The 15,700-nt window shown below is 34.9% G+C and overlaps 2 protein-coding genes across 3 annotated transcripts; one reads left to right on the top strand and one right to left on the bottom strand.

Moving 5' to 3' along the window:
* Positions 1 to 2,403: 2,403 nt before the first annotated feature.
* Positions 2,404 to 4,293, top strand: LOC120073717 (cysteine desulfurase, mitochondrial). The gene has a single exon (XM_039026519.1). It carries the CDS (start codon positions 2,571 to 2,573, stop codon positions 3,942 to 3,944), a length of 1,374 nt encoding a protein of 457 aa, XP_038882447.1. The 5' UTR covers positions 2,404 to 2,570; the 3' UTR covers positions 3,945 to 4,293.
* A 6,933-nt stretch (positions 4,294 to 11,226) lies between these two features.
* Positions 11,227 to 12,660, bottom strand: LOC120073948 (EPIDERMAL PATTERNING FACTOR-like protein 2). Of its 2 annotated transcripts, XM_039026872.1 has the most exons (4): positions 12,317 to 12,646; positions 11,867 to 12,050; positions 11,743 to 11,768; positions 11,227 to 11,621 (listed from the first exon to the last, which is right to left on the bottom strand). In XM_039026872.1, the coding sequence occupies exons 2-4, from the start codon at positions 11,982 to 11,984 to the stop codon at positions 11,379 to 11,381; spliced, it is 387 nt and encodes a 128-aa protein (XP_038882800.1). In that variant the 5' UTR covers positions 11,985 to 12,050; positions 12,317 to 12,646; the 3' UTR covers positions 11,227 to 11,378. The 2 variants fall into 2 exon arrangements, with proteins under 2 accessions (XP_038882800.1, XP_038882801.1); XM_039026873.1 differs by having other exon boundaries at positions 11,227 to 11,617; positions 11,748 to 11,768; positions 11,867 to 12,660.
* Positions 12,661 to 15,700: the final 3,040 nt, after the last annotated feature.

The following is a 15,700-nucleotide window of genomic DNA, read 5'->3' as shown; positions in this document are numbered from 1 at the left end:
AAGGAGTTAGATGTAACTATAGGGGAAAAACGGTAAATTGACCAAACTGTACTTACGAGCAATCTGTGAAGGGTTATGCACTGTTAATTGGTTGATATGGACACATAAATATATTTGTAGTGAGAATAGTACAGCTGTTGGTCTTTAGTGGAGTGTCTGACAGTTAACAAATGGTGGATCCCATGACTAAAGAGTTTAATCAGTTGTTCATGTACTGTTGGAGTTTCGAGCTACTTGTCCATAAGGTCTCCTTGGTACCTCAATAGATTTAAGTTGGGAATCAGTTCTTGGTGTTGATTTGAAATGTTCAAATTGACAAGAGGAAATTCAATTATATATGATATAATTGGTGTGATGTATGAGATACATCAAATGGAGGATTAATGTAAATGAGATTTACATTGAGTACCATGAAATAGAAGAACTATGGTTTATATGTTTCATGAGATGAAATATTAAAACTATAGGTTATAAATATAATATGGTAAGTTGGTTATCATATTTATTTATAATAATATTAATTATTTGATAATTATCTCTTTTTCTCTAATAATCGATTGAGTGGGAGGTTATTGGTGGTTTTATGATAACCGGGAGATAAAAGGAAAAATGTCTTCCTAAAATTAAGAGTTACTATTTTCGGAAATAACTCACGGAGAAGTTATCAAGTGAAAGTGTTTCACTAAGCGATAGAAATAGAGAGACTAAATGACCGTGGAGTTTGACTATACGATAGTTCATTCAGTTGATCGTAGCTAAATGATCGCATGGCTAAGTCTATACGAGAGGCTGCCATTTACTACACGATCGAGCATATCATCTATACGATAGACAACATTCTATCTCCCACTTGTTCAATCGTTTACACGATTGTTGTACTCCAGTCTCTTCCTTAAGCCAAGTTCATACAGAGTCTACAACTCCTAGATTCTCACACCGAGAATACCAAGGTAACCATTGTGGTGGTATCCTTACTGTGTTCGAGGAGCTTTTGGTTGTTCGTATTGTTTGTGTGATGTTTGCTATTGATCGTGTTGTTGTACCGGTCATTGTGTTCGAGTGTTGCTATTCTTGGAAAATTGGAGACTGGTCGAGGGAGTTTGAAGAATGGTTCTTCAAATGTATGCATACTCTATCCCTCGACTCTATGGAAGCATGCTATAATTTCTTGTTGTGCATAATTTGTTAGTTTCCGTTCTTGTACTGTAATTGTGTATGTTCAATTTCGAATGGAATTTGGAACGATCCTTCCGTTGTTCATGGAAATCCTTATGTCTGATTTCCTTCACGTTGATGCTCACTCAATGACGATCACTCCCTTGATAAGCTAGAAATTATAGCTATAACTTGTTGGTCTCTATGGAATGACTGGAATTGTATAGTCCATGGAAAGAATATTATCCCAATTACATTGATGAGTATGTGGGTTCTTAGTTACTACAAAAAAACGAATAAATGTGGAAATCAAAAGTGGTCTCACCCCCCTTCCACTCAACAAAATGCTTAAAAGAAGAAGACCTGGTTTCCCCCTCCTTTAGGGGTTTTTACTTCAAACGTTGATACTGCATGGACTTTCCCTTCCATCTTCGTCTGGTTTGGCATATGTTATCAGAAACTTTGATGGTTCGTTAGTCGTGGTCTCAACAATCCATCTTGATATTGATTTCAAACCTCCTATTACTAAAAGTCTTGCTATATTGGAAGGAATCAAGTTCGCGATTATGGTACAAATTTCTCATATTCAAGTTCAATCAAATTGCCTTTAATCCATCTCACTAATAAATGGGAAGACTATTAAGTTGAATGAGATTGGAAGTTGGATTGAAAAAATTCAATTCCTAATTAAATCCTTTGAGGTTATCTCCTCTTCTCTTGGAATTGTAATAGAGTAGCCGATTTAGTCGCAAAGAATGTTAGAGATAAACTTTTGTACAAGGGTGTGGTTGAACAGATTTCCCCCATTTTACTTGCATTTCAAGATGCTTGTTCACACTATAGCCCATTGAGGCAAGTTTTTAATAAAATTGATCTTTTAAAAAAAGAGCATAATTCATTTGAAATATTATGAATAGAAATTTCTCAAAATGAGTTCTAAACCCACATTAAAATTTACAGTTGAAACAGCAACATTTATATAATTTAAAATAAAAACTGATTCAATCAAAAGTTTAAAATCCAATCTGATGTCAGGATCCCTTTTATTAATTCATGATTACATATTTCAACTGTAATATTAATGCGAGTCATTTTAGGGTACATACATTTACAAATCAGATAACGACTGAAATAAATAAATAAATAAATAGCTGAAAGTCAGGGTAAACCAACGATTCATAAATCACCCGGTTATAAAGTCGCCACGTGTCTACACATGTGGCACAAGGGATTCCATCAGTCGGTGACCCAAACATGGCTGACCCCCTCGGCCTGATCTCCGCTCTCCATTTTGTTGTGCCCTAAATTTCAGAGGGAAGATCTCTCAATGACGAATCTCTACCTTTTCCGTTACTGTATTTAACCATCCAACTCCCTCAAACAAGCCTGTATTCAACGCTACCGCATCCCCTTCAATGGCTTCCAAGATGCTTGCTTCCACTTTACGGCGCACCCTCACAAATTTCTCTCCCGCCGTCTCCCGCTTCCGACCTATCTCCACCGCTGCTGCTGTCGCCGCTTCTCCATCGGAACCCCAAGAAGATGAAACTGGGATTTCTATGAAAGGTGTTAAAATATCTGGACGACCGCTTTATCTTGATATGCAAGCTACATCCCCTGTTGATCCTCGGGTACTAGACGCCATGCTTCCTTATTATCTCTCTCGTTATGGTAATCCACACTCTCGTACGCATCTCTATGGTTGGGAATCGGACCATGCCGTTGAGACGGCTCGTTCCCAAGTTGCTGCTCTTATCGGTGCCTCGCCTAAGGAGATTATTTTTACCTCTGGAGCTACCGAGTCCAATAACATATCCATCAAAGGGGTTATGCACTTCTATAGAGAAAAAAAAAGGCACTTGATTACCACTCAGACCGAGCACAAGTGCGTTCTTGATTCGTGCAGACATTTGCAGCAGGAGGGTTTTGATATTACGTATTTACCGGTTGGGTCCGATGGAATTGTTGATTTGGACAAGCTTCGTTCTGCGATTAGAGCTGACACTGGACTTGTTTCGGTCATGGCGGTTAATAATGAAATTGGTGTCATTCAGCCAGTAGAGGAAATTGGGAAAATTTGCAAGGAATTCGATGTTCCCTTCCATACTGATGCGGCTCAGGCTCTTGGGAAGATTCCAATTGATGTGGAGAAGTGGAATGTTAGCCTGATGTCTTTGAGTGGACATAAGATTTATGGACCGAAGGGTATTGGGGCTTTGTATATGCGGAGGAGGCCGAGGATTCGAGTTGAGCCCCAAATGAATGGAGGTGGACAAGAGAGGGGCATTAGGAGTGGGACTGTGCCAACCCCATTGGTCGTGGGAATGGGTGCAGCCTGTGAGCTTGCTATGAAGGAAATGGAATATGATGATAAGCGAATTACTGCACTGCAGGAACGGCTCTTGAATGGTATAAATGCAAAGCTTGAGGGCGTTGTGGTGAATGGTAGCATGGAGAGGCGCTATCCTGGTAATCTGAATTTGTCGTTTGCGTATGTTGAAGGTGAAAGCTTGCTTATGGGATTGAAGGATGTGGCTGTGTCGAGCGGGAGTGCATGCACCAGCGCCAGTTTGGAGCCTTCATATGTGTTGAGGGCCTTGGGAGTGGATGAGGACATGGCTCACACTTCAATCAGGTTTGGCATTGGGAGATTCACCACGGAGGCTGAGATTGATCGAGCAGTTGAGTTGACAGTACAGCAGGTGGAAAAGTTGAGGGAAATGAGTCCCCTTTATGAAATGGTAAAGGAGGGGATAAACATTAAGGAAATCCAATGGGCTCAACACTGATTGCTTTTATTCTCTGATATAAGATGTCCATTTGCCACTTTTGTGCTTGGATTTGTATGGGATATATGGGTTGTTTGGCAGTAATGGCGGGCCATCTAAGCTATGTTACGTTGAACCATATGGATAGCTTCCAAATTGTCTACAGGTTTTCCTCATCCTCCCTCGCCTAGTGATTGGATGCCCTGAAGAAGGCCCTGAATGGTCCTCAAAAGTTTTAAATAATAACTATGTCAACATTTGCACTATGTGCTTAATATGCAGATAGAGTCCCCCTCCCCTCCCCCACAGCAGGATTGTGATTATGATAAACTCTGAATCTAACAAATGCATTCGTCAGTGGTTTCAATTTTTTTTTTTTTTTTTTTTTTTTTGCCTAATTGCTTTAGTGGAGAGGACATTGATTTTATTAGCTTCTCATATGTCTTAGACCTGTGCGTGGTTTGCTTGAATATTGAGTAAATAAAGTTGAATGATTCTATCTTTGCCACCCAAAAATGCTGCAATAGGCAATATGAGTGGATTCTTGTTAGGAAAATATATTTGACATAGACCTCATGCTGCAATAAGCTGTAGTACATTGTAGGTCAATCTGCCTGAAATTAGTAGTTCGCACAAAATTGAGCTCATTCGGTCACTTCCATATGATCTTTAGAATTAACTGAGCTAGTTTCCATCTCCTCGAATCATTATGCATTTGAGATCTTCCGCAAATAGGTTGGATACCATGTATCCATTATTTAGAACTGTTGGTTAGGTCAAGTTCTATGCTGCTGCTTCGCAGCATACGGTAGTTTCACCATAATGACAACCATCATCTGTCACTTCCTTAAGAAGGTTAATCTTTGCCTCTTTCCTATTTGGTCCACCTGATTCAGCAAAGGACTGTTTAGCTTAATACCTTTTATCTTTTTCTCCCTTCTTGGGAAAATTTGTGGTTTCTCTTCCTTCATTGTTATATAGCTGTTTACATTTCATTCACAACTTTTGTGAGCAAGGCACACAACTTTTTATTAATGACGATAAGATAAGACATCCTTTCGTCCCACTCCCAGCTTGACTAAGATTACAAAAAATTCTTAATCAACAGACAAGAATAATTGTGAAATCATTTAGACAGAGGAATAACCTTCAATTGGCTTAGATATTATAGATTTAAGTACATGCTGTTCATATTATCTGGGGACTAAAGGTTCCACCTCTACCAGTGCAAGATGGATGGGTGGTTTGATGGTACTCACCCTAAGTAATATAACCAGACTTTCTCCAATCTTTCTTTCATGTTGAGGTTTCTGTTGGTGAATGCATAGCATAGATTTAATTTCCATGGCTGGGTATGTTTACATGAGTTCTTTTTGAACGTCATGTGCAGAGGCTCCAGCTTCTAGCTCCATGAATGTCGATGTGCAGCACAACTTTGTTTTGGTTCCTTTTTCTAGTTGTTGGTTCCGTTTGGCATTTTTCTGTTTCTCCCTTTTAGGGAGTTTGTATCCTTGAACTTTTTCTTCCTTATCATATATTGATGGAAAGTTCGTTTCTTGTTAGAGAAAAAAAGTGTAGCACATTTTGAAGTTGCTGAAGAAGATTGCTATAGAAAACAAATGTTGTGTAACTCTTGATATTCTAATAGATTAATGGACAATAGTTTAGTCTTATGGAGCCATGTTACATTGGGGTAAGAGGCTAGTGAAAGTTCTTATAATTTTGGAGACCATGTCCATTTAAAAATTGTTACAATGGCTATTATTAACTTCATATATTTGGAAATTGAAGTTTTGTATGATGAACAGCAACCTTCTGTAAGTAAAATGGCCAGTGAAGTTTTGTATCCATCTACGGGGACACTCTGGATCAAGAAGACTCTGGCTGCATCATTATTAATTTTCTCCCTGCTAGATTAGGACGCTCCTCTTTTTTAATGTAAGTACTTGCTTCCCACAAGGTTTTTCTTTCATTCAAGTTCAAATTCTCAGTACCAGACCTTCACTCTCATGGCCCTCCTAGGCGTATGGGAGGGGGTTAGCCGTGCAAGAGGTAGCCTGTATTAAGCCTTTACTATAGAATGTTGATTTTTAAGATGAAAGTGTTGAAATTTCTGTGCACGGTCATTGACAGAATGACAGCTATAATGAGTGTGAAGAAGCTTAATGTTCCTTAAACTGTGTTTCTGATTGCAGTATTATTGGTTTACCTGAACCTTACACGTTAGGCTTTTATATACGCCTCTATCATGTGATAAAATTAACATTCTAAATCTTCCTAAAAGTATCATCCTAAATCCACATCTTCTGCTGTTCAAAATGAAGTGAAACATTGTAGGTACAACCAATAAGGAGTTTCTAAGGAAAGCTCTTAGTTTGTAGATAATTTTCTTTAAATGTAAATTTATTTATTTATTACAGGATTTTTGGTTGACTTGAATTCACACGTGTTAGGATGTACACACCTAATTCTTCAATTATGTGTTCTAGATCTAACATCAAGTCCATGACTTCTGCAGTCCAAAATGAAATGGAATTTTGTTGGACATTGTTTGAATTTGTGTTCATGCAAAGGTGCAAATGAATCCTTTTCTTCTTAGTGTCTGACTTTCTTACCTAGGAAAGGTTTTTTGCCCTTTGTGGTACTGGAAACAGTGAAGGCTCTCTAGTGCTAGCCACTGGAAAAAGGGTTAGCACTTAAACGGGAAAAAATGAAAGAGATCCTGTGGTGTAGGCGTGCAGTAACGAGTATGAAACCGGGTGTGGTAGGTATAAATTTCAGATTTACAGACGGATAAGAGCAAGACTGAATGGCCAGGTCTATCAAGTCGAACCTACTTGGTCAGTTGAAACCGTGTAGGAGCCCAGGAGGCACAGTTTCGTCTTCTCTATTCTGCATTGGACTTTCACTGTTTAGTAGCACTGTACACAAATGAGAAGCATAAATAAGTGAGTGTTTTAATGTTCCGCTAACAGTTTGCTAATATTAATACAGTTGTCTTGGTATCTGCGTTCTTTTTTATGTTTAAAAGTGAAGATGTCAACAAAACCTCTTTATTCATAGCAGTGTACAACTTATTCTTTGACCATCTTGGGCTACCACCTCCTGCAGAAGACCAAGCATCAAGGAGTTCACATGTTTAAGTCCAAAATATATCAGGAAAATAAGAAAACTTGTCCGCGTCTATGTTTGTACTTATCGATTGTAGCAAAAAGAGGACTTTGGATGAGGTGAGCTGTGAGAGAGCTTTGTGGTAGATTATGGTTGCACGTGGAGACTGTCAGAGGAGGAAGATTGATTTTAGGTTTAATGATAGTTTGGCCGATGCTTGGGGGTAAGCCAGAAGGAATGTTGTTGTAAATCCTTTCTGTTTGTTAGTAATCAGAATGCATGGATGAATTCAAATTCCATTCCTACTAAAATCCTCCTGGCAAACTGAAAGCCCTTTCTTTCTTTCTTTTCTTTCCCCTTCCACTTCTTTTTTCTTTTTTAAGAATGTAGACAACCCTGCCTTAGTTTTGGATGCCCCTCCCATTCATCTGATGATCGTGTAGATTATAATTAACACGAAAATGTAAAGTTGGTTTGAAGAACCAAAAAGAAAATGATCATTTATCTTTATTAATTGGAATTCTGTTAATAGAGGTATGTACAATTTAAAGTTTAGAATTAGTAATCAAGTGTTCTTTTCTTCTTCTTCTTCTTCTTCTTCTTCTTCTTCTTCTTTTTTTTTGTTTTGTTTTGTTTTTTTTTTTTAATATTTATAGATTTGATAGAGATGTAAACTTCAAAGTTACAAGTACGAACTGCATCATTTAACCTTATACTATCTTCTCTCCTTCATTATCTTTTATTTATTTACTTTTGGGGGTAAAGGAGGAGACAGAGAAAGAAGGGGAGGTAAATTAAAGCGGGTAATTATTTAGATTCTTTTTTTCCCAATTTTGTGTTGGTGGTATGTGGCGGATATTGTTTGGCCGGTTGTTGCTCTGTTTTAAAAGAAGTGCAGAGTGCAGTCTCTGTGCAGCATCAAGTGTACACTGACTTGAACTTTATGCATCCTTAATACTATTTTATTATTTTTTTTTTTTAAAATGCAAGTTTTCATATAGATATGAAAGTTTAAAACTACTTTGATAGCATTATGAGCCCACCCTGGAGACCTGGAAGCAAGCTGTGAAAATCTTCTTGTACCAGATAGAATCAAGAAACCAATGGGTTTCAATTCAAATGGTGGGTGGGTGTGTTTGGTCGAGTTATAACTTCCCTTTCCCTGGGCCTTTAATTGATTGCTGCATTCTTGTTGAAACATGCAGGTATTGTGTAGCAATATCCATTAAATGTCCGTTTGTCTTCATAGAAGAAAGCAACTGCTCAAAAGAAGAGGGGTTTCAGCAGAAGAAGCACCATGTGCAGAACCAGTGGGGAGGTTTTTGGGCAATCTGAATGGAAGAAGCTTTCTTATATGTAAAATACGGTATTCTGATCGAGAAAAGTGATTCTCATTTATGAGATGAGATGATGGCAATATCAGTTGTGGCCGTGGGGGAGAAGGATTATGGGTATGGCCCAGCTGGGAAAGTGAGGTACAAAAATGGGGTTGGGTTGTTTTCAACGCTTTTAGTACCGATGAAAAAGCACAAAAAAGCTTGAGAAAGAAGCCATGGGGAATCAGAATCCTTTTCTTCCCTTTCATCACTGTTCATGAGCTTTGGTTCCCAGCTTTTCAGTTTTGCAATATATGTTTTTTTCTTCTCGATTTTAGCACCGACATTCTCTTTTTCGTGTGAGAGAGACATGAGAGATTAGTGCATGAGTTTGTGTTCAACTTATTAGAGAATGAAGTGGATTCATGTCAACCATTTATGTTTTATTCAAAATACATCTAGCGACTTTAAACTTTAACATCAAGAGTTTGCACAAAATTCTAGGTAAATTAAAATTCCATTTGATAATCATTTTATTTTTTGTTTTTTATTTAAAAATTAAATCTATGGACACTAAGCCAAATTTCGAAGACAAAAAAGTAGTTTCAAAAAGTTGTATTTGTTTTTGAAATTTGACTTGCAAATTATCGTAAAAAATGTGGATGAAATAAGCTTAGTTTTTAAAAATAAAAACTAAAAATCAAATGGTTACTAAACAGGTCTAAAGAAGTAGATGTTTTACCTTTTATTCAAGAGTTTCTAGTTACATAGGGCTTAACTCTTTCTGAAAAAGAGACTAAAGTATGAGTTTAAATCTCGTGTTAGTTTCTAAACTTTAAAATGTTTATTTTGGTTGTCGAATTTTTAAAATGTTTATCTTAAAATCTAAACTTTTAAATTATTATCTTAAAATCTAAACTTTTAAATTATTATTTTAGTCTTTGTTATATTACTTCGTTTGTTAAGATCTTTTGTGTACTTATAAATTCAATTAGAGAATAAAAGGGAAGTAGAAGGAGATGGAAGAGAGAATAGGAGAAAAAGAAAAACAAAAGACCCCTGAATGAAAATTAATATAAAATTCAATAATATGTGCCAGGTTATTGTCATTTGACTTCACTCATAGACTATTTAAACTATTTTTTAAATTCAATTAATCAAATTGAGTCAAAATAATTATTTTTTTAAAGTTTATGATAGATATTTTAAAAGTTTTCTAGTGGCCAAATTTTAGAGGAATCAAATTCACACACACAACACATGCCTATAATTTCCGATTCCTGAAGGATACTTTGACTCGTGATCAAATGATTATTACTATTAGTCTCAAACTTTATATGAGCAAACATGAGACTACCGATTGTAAAACATAGGAAAAAATTGATCTTATAACCTTTAATTAACATCTTGAATCATTATACATTTTACTGTAGTATCATTTGATCAAATTGTCTATAATAGGACGAAAGATGTGTCTAGAAGAAGGAAACAAGATAGGTTCCATCTAAAGAAATGAAATAAAGTTGGGTAGCATGGCCTTCCTTATGGAAAATCAAGTCTACAAAGAGGTTTATTCTGTACTTTTTTTTTAATAGTGAGGGGGCAAGGATGCAATTTAATAAGTTCCTTTTTCCCCCTCGTAGGAGATGACCAGTAGTGCTCTTCTTTCATTTCAAATTTTAAATTTGAAAGAATGGTCCTGTGAATAGAATGGCATGAGTTGTTTTTCCTCCTCCTTATCTTGAGAATATTTTGATAGAAGAGCCAAACTAATATGTTTTCTAATCATTCTATGCAGCTACAAATATGCATAACTTTTACTATATTAATCAAGAAAATGGATATCAAAGCATGAGTAGTTTTGCCAATAAGCATCTCTTCTCACATCTAATTGGTTTTCTCAAAAGTATTGGTGGGAATAACATATTATAATCACAAAAAATGGATAATTATTATGTTGGAAAACTTGGTATTAATTTTGAAGATATGACCATATACTTTGGTTTTTGTAGTTTGTTGTTGTATTGTCATTCAAGTGAAAGTCCAATCTGTTGGCATTGCTTAGTGATTTGGGTTCAGAACATATATTCATGGCTTTTCACAAGGATGTGAGAGTACTTCTACTTGTCATGTCTTGTCTGCATAAAAAGAAAGAAAATAGAAAGATGGATGGCTTTTGGATATTGGCTTATGTTGATGCAGGTTGTAGGTTGTGTTCCAATGAAAGAAATCTACAAGCATGAAGAAGAAAATTGAGAACTTTGTCTATACATTGAAGACATAAATGAGTGAAATTTACCATCTAAAACATCAAATTCAAATTTTAAAAGAAACTAAAAAAGAAATTGAAAAGGATGAGGCATATTAAAGACAAAATTATACATTAAGTTAAAAGAAAGAACAAAAAGGTAGAAATGGGATAGAGAATCCACCTAGGAAATGTGTTGGAGAGAAGGTTGGTTGGGAAAGATGTGCAGTGTGTAGACTCTATTAGGAATTAGGATTATTTAGGCGCATAGGTGAAGTTTCAGCCTCTCTCACACTCAATCCTCTTTTTTCTTTTTTCTTTTTTAAGTAATACTTAAATACATCTTAATATGGATCAAGTATATATATCTATATAAAAAAAGAAATTTAAGTGTTTAAAGAAAGACGTAAAAAGAATTTATCACATGTCAAATTATGATGGGACAATGTAAAGAATTAAAATTTACTCGTTAGCTTTGTTGGGACTCCAAAACAACAGTGCCGTGCACAAACCATTCCTCCTCCATTCCAATCACCACCCACTTCCTTTTCAATCGCTTTCTTTCTCTCTATCCAAATTCAATTTACCAAGTTAAAACCAACAACAATATGGAAGGAATTTGAAGTAGTTGCATGACACAAACAAGCCAAATTCAATTCAATCATAATACTCTACATTATCTAATTAAAACGAGAGAGAGAGAGATCAGAGTGGTTAAGTTAAAGAAATTAACAATCATATATAATCACTAATTTACAGAGAGAGATTGGTGGGGAGTGTTTAAGGATTGAAGATTAAGCTCCCACATTTGCATTTCCAGCTCATGGGCTTGTAATTGGAGGCTTCATCTCTAGCGTAAGCTATGTTCTTCATTGTTGAAGAATTTTTAATTGCTGATTTTTGTGGATTTGCCGGAACTTGGATGGCCTCACAATGTCCACACCAGCTGCATCTTCTCTCACATTTTGGAGGTCTTGACCCAATTTGTCCTCTCAATACAACTTTATCTTCATCATTCACTGTCTATCCCAATGCACCAAAAAACAGAAACCCATAATTTATAATTATTCTTCTCAATTAATTAACCTTTCAGAAACAGTAAAGCATTTGAGAAAGAAAGGAAAGAGCTGGTTGCTGGACTGACCTTACCATTCCTTGAAATCAATCTGCCTGCAAAGAAAAACGATTCGGTTTAAATGAAATTGAAATTGAAGAATAAAAATCTAGTTTTTTACTCTGTTTTGAAAATTCATAAGATACCCATTTACCTTCAGCCATAAATCTCATCTGGGTCGATGCCAAAATCAGAAAAAAGAGAAGAGAAACAGTCGAACACAAGATTCTGCTGCGCGAGCCCATGACGCCATTGTTACACTCACACCCCATTTTTCCTTTTCTTCTCAGAGAGAGAGAGAGAGAGGGCAGAATGTGAAAGAGACAAGGAAATTCTCCCTGGAGAAGGGGAGGTTAAAAATAAAACCAAGCGGAAAAGCTTTTCAGATAGAAAGAAAAAAGTGGGTGAAGGAATGAAGTGTGAGTTAAATCAGAATCGATGAGATTAGCTTCTGAATTTGCACTCTATGCTGCTCGTACGTGTAAATGTATATAATATAATTTCTTCTCAATCTGTCTTAGTCTGGGAAAGATATTTGAGAAGATAGAACGTGGAAGACCAAAAAAAAAAAAAAAAAAAAGTAAAGAAAGAAGGAAGAGAGTACCGAAAAGTGCAGAACTTCAGAACTCGAAAGAAGAGCCCCCAAAAACCATAACCCAACAGAAAATAAAATTCCTGGGAAAAGGGGGTTCTAAATTTGCCATTGCAATAAAAATAATTGAGGACAGAGAAGAGAAAGAAGGAGGAAAAAGATCAGAGGAAAATTTGCGAATGCTCCAAAAGAGTAATGGCAGCAGTGTTAAGAGTGGGATATCGTTTTCGTTTCTCTTTCTTCTTTTCTTTTCTGGTTTTTTTTTTCTTTTTAAATGTAATTTGCTTAAATTCAACTTTTTGAAATTGGGTTTTCTTGTGAGTTTCGTTCTGATTTTGTTTCTGAACACTCCCACCTAATCACGCCATATCCATATCCTTTCTTCTTCCCAAGCAAGAGAGTGACTACAAGATTTTGGCAACCATGAATTGCCCTGTCATTTTGTCCATTGCTGACATACCCTCCAACAATATAATTATTGCATCGCTTTCATTGGTTTACTTTACCACATTACATTATTTGGGCTTCTGCACTTTAAACAGCCCAATCTCATGTTCATCACTTGGATTCATTTCATGCCATGGAAGTATATGAATTGAGGGTTTATTGCATTGATAACAAAAATCTCAAATTATACGTTTTTCCTTTGATATCTCTCTCTAGCAAATTTTAAAGCATTTCATCTCAATCTCCAAGTTTTTTTATTACATTCTTATTCCAGCTCTATTCTTGATATGTTTGATGATTGGTGAAACTAAGTGATTTGTTATTCAACTCTACTCAATCAAAATTTATCCAATGGGAATGTAACATCCACATTCATTATGTGCAAAATCAAGTTTGTCACAATTACTTGGGATAGTTTCTAATTCCTTCCATACATATGGATCAATAAGGTTGCCTCATCAATTTCTTTACAAAATATTGTTGTTGCCTCTTAGAACCCATTATAGAATCAAAATTAAGTTCGCTAAACTTTGCACATTAAATTTCAACTAAAAATAGTTTAATTAATTAAGACATTATATTGTTGATCAAAGGTTTAAAATTAAAATTCTCACCTCTATATATTATTAAACTAAAAGAAAAAAAAAACAGTACATGAAGTAGAGGTATAGGAGAGATTTCGATTGTATCAATTAATAGAACTTTAAATTTTAAGTTAAATTATTCAAATATATTTAATCAGTTTAATAATGTTGGAAAAAAAAATACTTGGTTAAAAAAAACAATGTTTTTTTTTTTTTTTTCTTTTTGTAATCGAAGAGGACAGAGGATGCAGTGGAAATATTACTCGTAATAGATATAGGGGTTGCAATCTTACAACCTCCAATTAGGGTAACTTAAAGAAAGCATTAATTCTACCTGTAATGAATGAAGTGAATAAGAAATTGAATTTGATGAATCCTGAATTAATGGATTGTTGTACATATCACTTAAAAACAAAGAGAGGGTATTATCATTACTCCTTTGTTTAACCGTACTGGACCATTCAATTTGTCTGTTTAAATGGGAATTTTGTCACACCCAAAAGCAAAAAATGGTTGGAGTGGAGAGGATATTGAAATTTGATAAGGGTGGGTCTAAATCCTAAAGTACCGACAGTGGTATTGTCGTCTATACTTACAACACAATATCTTCCATATCCTTCAACTTAACTTCTAGGGCCCTTTGCACCTAATAATCAAATTAAAACTTGCATATTTCCGAGTACTTTCCAAATTATTCAAAGTTAAACTAGACTTGATTTAGTTTTTAATTTTATACTTTCAAATCTAGTTTCGTTATCATCGGTTTTAAATGATTAAAAGTATATTTTGAAGTGTTTTTTTTTTACAAAACAAATGTGACTTTAACCCTTTCAAAATCACTCCAAAACATACACTTAAAAATCTCGTTTGATAACCATTTAATTTTTTATTTTTGTTTTTTAAAATTGAGCCTATAAACATTATTCTACATTCAAATTTCTTCCCTTATAATCTACTTTTTAGTAATGATTTGAAAACTAAAAGAAGTAGGTTTTAAACTTATTTTTGCTTTTAGAATTTGACCAAGATTTCAACCATTGTAACTATGAAAGATGCAAATTATTATAAAAAATGATGAAAAAATAGACTTAATTTTTAAAAATAAAAAATGAAAAAAACGAAATGGTTACGAAATAGGCATACATCTGTTCATTTCTCTGTTATTTACCTCTCTTTTTGACAAAATCATTCCATCAACTAATTCAATTAGTATTACAATTCTAATTGGGAAACCGATGATTGGGATTTGGTCAACAAGAACAAGAAGTTCTCTGACGAGTCGAGGTTCCCGGTGGCCCCGCCGGTGCGTTGCCGGAATCCAAAACTTTGCGGCGGGGGGCGTTGGGTTCTGGATATCAGAACGGCGCTGTAATTGGTATGGGGATTAATTATGAATTTATGAGAAGGGGAAAGATAGCGAATTTTATCATTATTTTGTTTGGCTGTTTTTGTCAAAATACCTATTATTTTTTGGCCTAAATTATAACCAATACAATTGAAATTCAACTTAATCATTTGTTTCAAAAATATTTTATATTTTTTTAATTTTACAATGTTACACTTTGATTTTTATAAATATTTTTAAAGTAATCTTGGAATAAAAATCTTTTAGAATTTAACGGAATCCAAGACTTAAAACTAGTGTGGCAATAAGCTAAAATAATGTGGTGGTTTTAATTTTTGTTCTAGATCATTGTCACTATTTCAAGAGTATTTTTTGAAATATTTATAAAAGTTCAGAAATAATATTACAACTTTTAAAACTATAAGGATATTATTTAAATAAATGACAAAGTTTGAAAGTATTTTTTAAATATAATTTAACATATTTTTTGCATTCTCACACCATGCCCCAACTAAACAACAACATAAACAATTAAATAATAGTAAAAAACTTGAAAAAAAGAAAGTTTCTCACATATCACACGATACTTAAAAAAGGTGAGCTGCAAAAAAGATGGGTGCATGCAGTCATGCACCATGTGACATAGCACGAGGAAGAAATTGATTTGGAGAATGAAGATAATGGAAATTTTCTATACTACATTTTTTTTAAGACTAACAATTGACAATACCAATTACTCCTCAACTTTTTATCTAGGATGAGAGGGAGAATATTGAAGAAAAAATCTTGAGAGGGTGTCAAAGCCGTAATAATATGAAAAATTTTCCTCAACTCTCGAGGAATATGACAAAAGTGCACAATTAGCAAGGAATTTTTTTAGTAAAAAGAGTGTCCTCAATAAGGTCACCAACCTCAACAAAAGAACACTCATCCCTATTAAGAAGCTTGACAATCTTTAGAGCGTCTGACTCAACCACAAGCAGTAGATTAGAATCTACCCATTCTTGCAACTGCTTCTAG

Source organism: Benincasa hispida, chromosome 3, assembly GCF_009727055.1.
Source record: "Benincasa hispida cultivar B227 chromosome 3, ASM972705v1, whole genome shotgun sequence".
Classification (NCBI taxonomy): Eukaryota; Viridiplantae; Streptophyta; class Magnoliopsida; order Cucurbitales; family Cucurbitaceae; genus Benincasa; species Benincasa hispida.
Note: the sequence above shows the minus strand (reverse complement) of the source record. Positions and strands in the feature narration are given on the sequence as shown.

Bases quoted from the DNA above. Each gene is read 5' to 3' on its own strand.
- LOC120073948 (XM_039026872.1), bottom strand. From the start codon at position 11,984: ATGGGGTGTGAGTGTAACAATGGCGTCATGGGCTCGCGCAGCAGAATC. The intron at 11,769-11,866 runs GTAAATGGGTAT...TTTTCTTTGCAG, and splicing joins GATGAGATTTATGGCTGAAG to GCAGATTGATTTCAAGGAAT. The intron at 11,622-11,742 runs GTCAGTCCAGCA...GCATTGGGATAG, and splicing joins TGATTTCAAGGAATGGTAAG to ACAGTGAATGATGAAGATAA.
- LOC120073717 (XM_039026519.1), top strand. From the start codon at position 2,571: ATGGCTTCCAAGATGCTTGCTTCCACTTTACGGCGCACCCTCACAAAT.